Raw genomic sequence first — 11,134 nt, forward strand, 5'->3', positions numbered from 1 at the left:
AGGCTGAGATTATTCCCAGAAAAGCTGAAGTCCAAAGTGGTATGGTCAGTTTGTGGTCACAAAAGTATGTCAAATAGTGTTTGAAATAATGTCTGAAAATAAGCAATAAACTATTAAAATAAATTATAAATTCGTGATGAGAAGAATGTTATCAAATAAATCTTTTATTGTCATATGAATTATAAGCTATATACTATAAACTCAAAACTCAAAAAATATCTTGTCATACACTGCCTTAGTATACCTCATCCTTCAACTATTTATCCATTAAAATAAACTACCATCAAACTTTCTAATATATTTTTTTCATTTTAAAGAATTATATAATCAAAATGACATATCTGTAATTAACATATATTAAAAAAATTGAAAGGATCCCCTTTGCCACCTCATTCATTTCCCATTTTTTATTTTTAACTTTCTCATTCTTCATTTTCTTCTCTTAATTCAAAATTCAAATTTCTCCCACATTTATTTTTATCACACTTTCTCACTTTCATTTTAATTTTTTCTTTCTCCATTTATTTTTCCTATTTTATTTTTTAAGTATAAATAACAAAATTTGAACTTCTTTTTAACTTAATAAAGAAAAACACCAAAAAATGTTGAATTTTTAAGACACAAAATTTATCTAAAATAAAAACATAATTATGTTATAATTATTATATATAAAAAAATATTCATAATTTATATAATTTATATAATTTTTTGATTTATAATTAAGTAATTTATTTAAAATTGACTTGTGTATCTAAATACATTTTATTTTGTATCAAATATCAACTTTCCATTTCACAGATCACTATCAGGACAATATATATTTTATTTTAATCAACAATTGTCTTTATTTGAGAGACAAATTTTTTATTTTCAAATGTGAATTTTTTTCTTTCTCCATGTCACGGGTCTTTTTTTATATGAATATTTAATACAATTCAGTTTATATGATCCTTGTTTATTTTATAATTAATCAACTATCAAATATTTATTCATTAAAATAAACTACCACCAAATTTCCTAATATATCCTTTTTGTTTTAAAACATTGTACCATCAAAAAGGCATATTTGTAATTAACAAATGTTAAAAAATTAAAACTACCCACATTTTGTCACCTCATTCATTTTTCACTTTTAACTTTTAACTCTTAACTTTCTCACTCTTTCATTTCTTCTTTTAATTCAAAGTTCAAATTTCTCTCACATTTCTTTTTCCCACACTCTCTCATTTTCATTTTAATTTTTTTCTCTCTATTTTTTTCCCTACTTTATTTTTATAAGTAAATAACAAAATATGAACTTGTTTTTAATTTAATGAAGAAGAACACCAAAAAAGTATTGAATTTTTAAAACAAAAAATTTATCTAAAATAAAAACATAACTATTTTATAATTATTATATATAAAAAAATATTCATAATTTATATGATTATTGTTCATTTTATAATTAAGTAACACATTTGAAATTGATATGTGTATCTAAATATATTTTATATTATATCAAATTTGATAATATTCAATAACAGTGCATAAAACTAACTTTTCATTTCATCATTATCAGGACAATATATATTTTATTTTAATCAATAATTATCTTTATTTGAGAGATAAATTTTTTATTTTTAAATAATTTGATTTTTTTTCTTTCTTTACCTGACGAGTCTCTTTTTTTACATGATTATTTAATACAATTATTTTTATATAATTATTATTTATTTTACAATTAAATAACAATTATAAATTAATATGTGTATTTAAAAATATTTTATATTATATCAAATTAAATATGATTCAATAATAATACACATCATTAATTTTATATTATATGGATTATTATCTAAACAATATTTAAATATACTTTAAATTATATTAAATAAATTTACCCGCGCATTTATATATTTGCTAGTTTATTATGAAAAAACTAGTACTAGTATTTTCTTCCTAGAATCCGAATGGAATCCCTGGCTGCCAAGGAATTAGTGGCGTGCGGTTCTGTACAATTAAGTACTTTTATCTTATCTCTTTTTTTTTGTTCATTTTGTTATAGCACGTGCAAAGTCTTTATTAATTTTTGAAATAAAACTATTACTATATTAACGTTTACCAAACATATACGTGATGCATTGTAAAGCCTAACTTTAGAGTGGACTCTCCCTACTTCACGCCGCAGAACCAATAAAAAGAAGCAAAATATTAAAAGATGACTTCAACTTCAAAATACATTTTATATAGTCAATGAACCACAAATATATAGTTCAAAATGTTTATGGAGGCACACTCACAAAATCAGTAGGTACATATCTGTATAAATGTTACACAAATGCTTATATAATTGAGCATGTGTTTCTATTCAAGAATTTTCAGTCCCAATAATATATTCAATTTATCAAGTCTTATTCGTATATATGTCATAAAAAGATCTCTAACACAGTGATCAAACTGTTGAGCATCAATTTGATTGCATGCCTATCATATACAAAGTTTGTCAACTGTATTACAAATTATATGTTGACTTTGAAAAATCATCACACGTAGTTCTACAGTTTAATTAATATGAAGTCTCCCCATTATATAAGCTAAATAATGTGCATTCTTCAAACTTTCGACTATAATTTACTAATTAATACTCTTAACGGCGAGAAAGACAACATAACTAATAAGATTCTTAGGGATTCATTTTTTTAATTATAATTTCATACATAATAAAAAATCAGAAAATAATACATTTCTTATATTATTTTTATTAAAAAATTTCACTATAACTACTAATGAAAAATAAATTTTATTAAGTTCAATATTATAACAATTAATATTAGTTTTTTTTTACCATCATACTTTCGCTCTATTTGACCTGATATATTTTTGAGTTTATAGCTTACAAAATCGTATGATAATGAAAAATATATTTTCTTTTATAAACATGAAAAATATATTTGATATTATTTTTTTTTTCATTATGACTTTATAATTTATTTTAATAATTTATTTTTCAAATTTCAAATAGTATTTTAATTTATAGGTCATCATTTTTCTGCCACTTTTACAATTATTATTTTAATATAAACTCATTTTTATTTTATTTTAAATAAAATAATTATGTATTAAATAAAAAATATCGTATCTTTTATGTTATGTTATATTTATCAGCTAATTCATCCATAATTTTATCAAACATTCCAATTAATTTGTCAATTATAAATCATCAGATATAAGTTATAAGTTATCACTTATCAGTTACGAGTCATCAACCATAAAATATATGTTATATGTTAATGTTTGAGGTACCTTTTGTGAGGAGAGAAAGAGAGAATAAGGAAATAAGGATTGTATTATTGAATTGAATTATGATACTGAATTACAAAGTGTATTTATATACATTTAAGTGACTTGAATATTAAGTAAAATAACAAAATAAATAATAAACCCTAAACCCTAATTACCTTTAGGTTTGGGTCACACAACTCAACTTGGATTATATCTAATATCTCAACATGCCCCCTATAATCGAAGTTGTCGAAACACACTAATTAATATCGACCTGAACTATTGTTAATTTCTTTCTCAACGTTAGGAACCCGTCGATCTCTAATCCTTTGGTGAAAATGTTGACCAATTGTGCTTCACTTGTGAAATGTCTTACTTCAAGTTCACCTTGATTTACCTTCTCCCTTAAGAAATGAAATCTAGCTTCTATGTGCTTACTTCTTCCATGCAAAACTGAATTCTTTGCAAGATTTATGGTTGATTTATTGTTGATCTGCAGTACTAGAGGTTTTATCACTTCAACCTCGATTTCTTCCAGCACATATCTGATCCAAATTGCTTGACACGCAACATAAGATCATGCTATATATTTAACCTCACGGGATGATAATGCCACCACATGTTGCTTTCTCGAGCACCATGAGATTGAGGCACTAAATATTTGAAAGAAATATCCAATAGTGCTTCTTCGATCTTTCTTATCTCTACACCAATCAACATCTGAATATCAAGTAACCATAGCTTATTTTCTTTTAGAGTCTCGTCGAAATAAAATTCCATAGTTTGTCGATCCTTTTAAGTATATCAGGATTCTTCTTGCAGCCTTCATGTGTGATACCCTTGATTCACTCATATATTTGCCCACTAATCCGACTGAGAAACATATATCAAGCGATTGTTGCACACATATCTCAGAGATCCGACAATTTGTTTGAACAAAGTTGCATCAACTTTGTCTTCCTCTCCATGCTTGTCCAACTTTAAATTTGGTTCGATAAGCAAAGATACGGGAGTCAAATCATCCATCCTAAATCTCTTAAGTATATCCTTGACATACTTCATTTGATGTAGCACCATACCTGCTTCAACATTTCAAATTCCATGCATAGGAAGTATAACAACTTTCCCAGGTCCGAAATTTCAAATTCCTTCTTCATCAGCTCTTTGAACTTTGACAAGTTTTTTAAGCTATTTTCAATTACTAACAAGTCATCGACATATAAGCAGATGATTGTTATATTTTGTGCCACAACCTGAACATAGACACCATATTTAGATTTTAATTTGACGATTCCCAATTTGACCAAGTATGAGTCGATATTCTTGTTCCATGACCTATGTGCCTACTTGAGATCATAAAGCGCTTTGTGCAACTTGTATACTTTCCTTAATTCCTCCTGAATCATAACCCAAGAGATTATGTGACGTATACCTCTTCATCTAAAGGGCCATTCAAAAATGACGATTTTATATCTAAGTGAAATGTCGACCAGTCATGTGATTTGAGCAGCCTGAGTCGAGGAACCAGATCTTAGATTCGACATGGTCATCTGCAATTGCAACCATAACCATCATATCATCAGAATCATCTGAATCTTGACGTGTAAGGTTCGCTCCTTCGTCCTCGCCTTTTGTCGGTCCTTTGCCTTTTCTGTACCAACAATGCTTGGTCAAGTGACCCCACTTATAACATTGCATGTCATTTTCTCTTCTTTGTCTTTCTGATAGGAATTTCCTTATCCTCTTTTTTAGGATTCAGAAGCTCTATCATTGACCTTATTCTTGTGAGGATTCGACCAAGACTTCTTTCCCTGAGTCTTGTCGATTTTGCCTTTGAACTTTTTGGATTCATCATTCTTCTTCCATGACCGAGCCTGTAATGCTTGTATTGAGTCTTGAACTCCTTTCTTTTCGACAATCCTAATCTCATGCACCTCCAACGAACCAGCCAAATCTTCCAATTTTAGGGTTTCAAGATTGTTAGATTATTGAATAGCTACGATAACGTGGTCAAAGTGAAAGGTCAATGTACACATTATGTTCTCAACTATGATCTTAGCAATTAGGGTTTCACCACAATCCTTTATGAGATAGATGAGTTTCTGCACCTTCGACACATAGCCTGCAATCTTTTCGTCTTTCCCCATCAATAATAATTCATATTGTCGTCGCAAAGTTTGCAACTTAACAACCTTGACTTTCTCGCCTCCTTCATAGTACTTGACAAGAATATCACATGCCTCCTTTGCCGGTTGAGCATGAGTGATTCTGTCGAAATTAGCCGCATCAACTGTCGATTGGATGTAAAATGCCGCCTTGCAATCCTTCTTCTTGGCATCCTTGTGAGTGATTCTCTATGCGTCGGTTGCATCTTCACCAACCGTAGGAACACCATTAGTAACCACTTCTAGGTTTCGTGAAAGCCAAATAAAGATTGCATATGTTTTCTCCATCGAAGCCAATTCTTGCCGTCAAGAGTTGAAATAGAGTTTGATAAATTTTCGTTATCTTTCATCTTTGCAGCGATTGATCAACAACAATCCACGATCCCGGAAACACGACCTTTGACGTGTTATTCTTGAAAACACAATCAAGAATCTAATCGGAGCTCTAGATACCAATTTATTAGTGTTTGAGGCACTTTTAGTGAGGAGAGAAAGAGAGGATAAGGAAATAAAAATTGTATTATTGAATTGAATTATGATACTAAATTATAAATTATTTATATACACCTAAGTAATTTGAATACTAAGTAAAATAACAAACTAAGTTACAAACCCTAAACCCTAATTAGCTTTGGGTTTGTGCCACACAACTCAAGTTGAATTATATCTAATATCTCAACAATATCAGCTATCAACTATAAAATATAATTTTATCAATTTTTTAATATCAACACACTAGTTTAAAGTTCGGGAAAATGTGGAAGTTGTTGGGTCGAATAGTATATCCATCCAAGTCTTACATTGGGTAGTATGAACAAAATAGAATTTGAGTATTAATATAAATAGAGATAGTTAGTTTTAGTTTTCTACACAACAACAAAATTTAATCTTTTAAGTGAATATGTGGTGTCTCTCACTTATTTAAGCAAATTTTTAATTTTTAGATGAATATTTAATCAAATATAAATATTTCTCCCTCACGACCTATTAAAAGTGCACCCTCATAACAAGATTTTAAATGAGAAACAATTTGATCAAAATTTCCTTAAAATCCATCCATTAAAAAGTTCCAAATAATTGCATTGGAAATATAATTTCTCATCTTATTTGATTTTTTATTTGACTTTTTAACTTGAATTCAAACATGTCATGGTGGACTTTTGGACGGTGGAAGTAAAAGAAAATCAAAGCGTGGAAATGAAAAAGGTAGTAATTTAAGGTTACAACTTACACAAAACGTATAAATCAAAACAAGAGACGTAATATTATAAAAATTGTGAACCTCTTCCAACACTTTCCTATAAATACCTAACTACACAATTTCATAAAGACAAACCATAACTCTCATAAAGCATGACAAGTTATTTTCTACTTTCAAAAACCTTCATTATTCTACTATGTCTAATTCACACCATTGAATCACAATCACAACCATGGTCACCACTAGATGCACCAAAAGAACTTCTCCAAATGCTTATTCGTGACCCTTTTACCCTTTCATTAGCCTCAACAGATTTCGGTCACATCATTCACCAAACCCCATTTGCAGTTTTTGCACCATCCTCCATTCAAGACATATCAAAGTTGATAAAATTCTCAAACTCACTTCCAATCCCTTTTACCATAGCTGCTCGAGGGAGAGGACATTCTGTTAATGGACAATCCATGACAAATGATGGTGTTGTGGTGAACATGACTGAATTGAATAATAATAATAATAATAGAATTGTTGTGTTTGATGATTATGTTGATGTTGGTGGTGAACAAATATGGATTGATGTTTTGCATGCAAGTCTTGAAAAAGGATTAACACCACTTTCTTGGACTGATTATTTGTATTTATCTGTTGGTGGAACACTCTCTAACGCTGGGATTAGTGGACAGACTTTCAGATTTGGTCCTCAGATTTCCAATGTTCATGAATTGGATGTTGTTACAGGTATGTATCAGATATTCTTTTCATATTTATAGGATTATTATATGAATTTTTAGTTTCTATAATATTTCAAATAATTGTTTTTAATCTTTTTAATAATTTTATTCAACGTTTAGTCCTAAAATAATTTCTTTCAGAAATTTTAAATTAGTAATAAGGATAAAATTTGGGAATTTTTTTAATTAAAAATTCAAGGTAAACTTGTAGAAACTTAAAATAAAATTTTATAATTTCATATTGATTAAAAATATATTTAACTTAATTTTGCTTAATCTTGACATTAATTTTTTATTTATTGTATTTATTGAAATTTTAAATAGAAAATTCAAATGGGAATAAATAATTCTAAAAAAATTATTTAGGAATGAATGTAATAAAAATGAGAATTTAATTATTTTTTTATAATATCACTTAATATTTATAGTAGTTAAATCAATAAACAGTATCATTTAAAATTTATAGATATGTGATAGACATTGATATTTTTCTAGAGTTTAGAACAAAATTTAAAAAGATTATTTATGGTAATTAGAAGTGAAAATAGTTTTAATCAAATTAGGTTTGTTAAATTATATTTGAGTTTTAGTTTGGATTTTTTATTGTTATTTATACAATCTTATTTGACTTTTAGTCCATGATACATAAAATATATAAAACTTTAATGTAAATTAATAAGTGTAAAATATTAAAGAAAATTAATAAATTTATAACTTATCATAAAATACAAGTTATAATATAATAACAATATTAAAAAATGTCATTCCTAATCACTTATATAATAATAAAGACCCGTTTGTTTTAACTATTTTTAAAAAGTAATCTTTAAATTAAAAAAAAATGTAATATTATTTATTTATTTTTTAAATTCAATTTATTTATTTTTTAAAACTATAACCTAAATGTCTGCCTTATAAACTATTTAACCAAATCAAATACGAGAAATTGATGAATATATATCTTATAATAAGTCACATCATATCTCTATAGAAGATTTTAAATTTGTCTCTATTTGAAGTGAAAATTGACCATGTCTATTTAATTATCTAAAGAAAACGTCTAATTATGTCTACTAGCTAGTTGAGAATTATCTCTTGATATTCATTGTACATAGTATCCATCGTCATACTCATATTTAAAATTCAGTGTCCTGTATTTTATTATAGATTGTGTCAAGAAAAATGTTTTATCATAGAATAAAATAGATAACAAAATTAGCCCTTGGCCTAGAGGAAAAAGAACAAAATCTGTACTTAGAAATGGGAGAGGAGATTGATGTGCATTGAACAGAATAATGACTTTTTGATTTTTCGATTATTTGCTAGTCCATCTATATATTGATGGGAACGCAAAAATAAAATAAGAATGTTATTGGCAGGTGATGACTTCATAGTATATTTACTAATATTTCATATATCCATCATTTAATCATATTAAAATATGAAGCAAAATTTTCGATTCAAAATATAAATCGGTTTATAATATTAACGAAAGATATTAGTCCATTGTGTTTTCTCTGACTTATGAATCATTTTTAGTCTAAAACATACTCTAAATTCTTTTATAATGTTTGTTAGAAGCAATAACATCAATAATATCAATAACAACAATATCATTATGAATTCAAATTTCATGAAGAAAAATCTTATATATCCATTTCTAAAAATATATATTTTTCTTCAACTTTGACAGGGGAAGGAGACTTGGTGACTTGTTCTACAAAAAAGAACTCAGAATTATTTTATGCTGTTCTTGGAGGTTTAGGCCAATTTGGAATTATAACAAGAGCCAGAATAGCTCTAGGACCTGCACCACAAAAGGTAAGTAACATGTTTTCTATTGTATTTTTTTATCATAAAAACTCAAATAATTTCAGAAAGTAGCTTAAAATATTAAACCTTAGCATAATAATTATTATATAGAATTGCAATTTCAAATAAATAGCTTAAAAATGTTTGATTAATTGTTTGTAGGTGAAGTGGCTCCATTTACTTTACAACAACTTCTCTGCATTTTCTGAAGATCAAGAACATTTAATTTCTTTCAATGGAATAAATGAAAGTAATGCACCCAATTATGTAGAAGGAATGTTGCTACTAAATCAACCACCACTAGATCTATCATTTTATCCCGAAACCGATAGACCACGCATAACTTCTCTCGTAACCCAATATGATATTATCTACATCATTGAACTTATCAAATATTATGATATTAATCCGGTAATTAACTAACTAAATGAATATGTTATTTTCATTTGTATGATTAATTGACTTTTTCACTAACTTAAATATATTATTGTTTGTTGATTAGGAAATTGAAACTTTGGTTGAAGGATTAAACTTTGTCCCTACTTATATATTTGAAAAAGATGTGTTATATGAAGAATTTTTAAATAGAGTTCATTCTGATGAAGTTACATTAAGGCAACAAGGACTTTGGGATATCCCACATCCATGGTTAAACATGTTTGTTCCAAAATCCAGAATTGCTGATTTTGATGAAGGTGTGTTCAAAGGTATTATCCTTAAACAAAATATTACAGCAGGACTTGCAATAGTTTACCCAACAAACAAATCAAAGTAAGTTTTATGATAAGATATTAATTTTTAATTAATTAATTAATTAATTATTTACAGTCATGAAAAGAAAAATCGTAATTATGTTTGTATTTGCCACTCAAAAATTTTAACCTAACCCCGCATGCAGGTGGGATGATAATATGTCAGCAGTTACACCTAATGAAGAAATTTTCTACGTTGTGAGTCTTTTGCGTACAACTGGATTTGATAAGTTAGAAGAATTTCAGATTCAAAACCAACAAATATTACAATTTTGTAAAGATGTTGGTATAGGGATGAAACAATATCTTCCCCAAATGAAAACACATGAAGAATGGGTTGAACAATTTGGCCACAAATGGGAAGTTTTTGAGAAAAGAAAGGCTCAGTTTGATCCAAATAAAATATTGTCACCAGGGCAAGGGATTTTCAATTAAATAAAAATAAAACTATATGTGTATAATTTTTATTTTTATTTGTTGTACAAAATCAGTTAAGGAATTTACTTGTATGTTTTTTTTGTCATAAGTAAATATATGTACAATAGTATAACATGTAAACATATGTTATATAAGTAGATTCAATAGAAAAAGTTATTTATTAATTGGATTAAGTAAACTTTGTATCACACATGTCACTTATTATTTCTGCTATTTTAAGATCAATTGGTGTTATATGTTATATGTATGATATTTCTATGCGAGTAAAGGATATTCAGAGACCTTTGTAATTTTGGGCGGTAAGAGTTTGTTCACGACGGTGAGACCCTGTATGGTGATGTTTACGGTGTTAAAAGAGGACTAGTTCACGTGAGGTGAATGACTCTGTGTGTTTCAGTGTGATGTTGAAGGTGTGATGATATGTACTTTCTCCAATGTATTTATAAAGACTCATGAGTCTAGAGTTTTCTTGGGAATAATCGCTCACTTTGTCAATGAGAAACCGTTTAATTCTTGTTTCCTCGGGAGACGTGGACAAGCCTGTTGACTCTGACTTCTCTCTGACAGAGACACATCTTTATCCATGTTTACCATGATAGGGTGAGTAAAATGAGACTTAAGGTGAGGTGCGTCCTCTTGGTGGGTGTTGTAACACCTTGCAATTTAATTAATTAATTAATTAAATTAAATTGTTTGTGTTTTTATTTAATTATTTAGTATGTAGTACGCTTTAAATATTTTATGAGTGATATGTGTATGAGATGTATGGTAGGG

The 11,134-nt window shown here is 27.7% G+C and overlaps 1 protein-coding gene across 1 annotated transcript; it reads left to right on the forward strand.

Annotated features, from left to right (window-relative positions):
* Nucleotides 1-6,732: 6,732 nt before the first annotated feature.
* LOC127135127 (cytokinin dehydrogenase 3) lies at nt 6,733-10,472 on the forward strand. Its single transcript, XM_051061928.1, has 5 exons — nt 6,733-7,365; nt 9,052-9,179; nt 9,333-9,581; nt 9,673-9,941; nt 10,069-10,472. The coding sequence occupies exons 1-5, from the start codon at nt 6,780-6,782 to the stop codon at nt 10,355-10,357; spliced, it is 1,521 nt and encodes a 506-aa protein (XP_050917885.1). The 5' UTR covers nt 6,733-6,779; the 3' UTR covers nt 10,358-10,472.
* Nucleotides 10,473-11,134: the final 662 nt, after the last annotated feature.

This window comes from Lathyrus oleraceus, chromosome 4, assembly GCF_024323335.1.
Source record: "Lathyrus oleraceus cultivar Zhongwan6 chromosome 4, CAAS_Psat_ZW6_1.0, whole genome shotgun sequence".
Lineage (NCBI taxonomy): Eukaryota > Viridiplantae > Streptophyta > Magnoliopsida > Fabales > Fabaceae > Lathyrus > Lathyrus oleraceus.

Coding starts and splice junctions, on each gene's coding strand:
- LOC127135127 (XM_051061928.1), top strand. CDS start 6,780: ATGACAAGTTATTTTCTACTTTCAAAAACCTTCATTATTCTACTATGT. Junction 9,180..9,332: donor TAGGACCTGCACCACAAAAG/GTAAGTAACATG, acceptor AATTGTTTGTAG/GTGAAGTGGCTCCATTTACT. Junction 9,582..9,672: donor AATATTATGATATTAATCCG/GTAATTAACTAA, acceptor TTTGTTGATTAG/GAAATTGAAACTTTGGTTGA.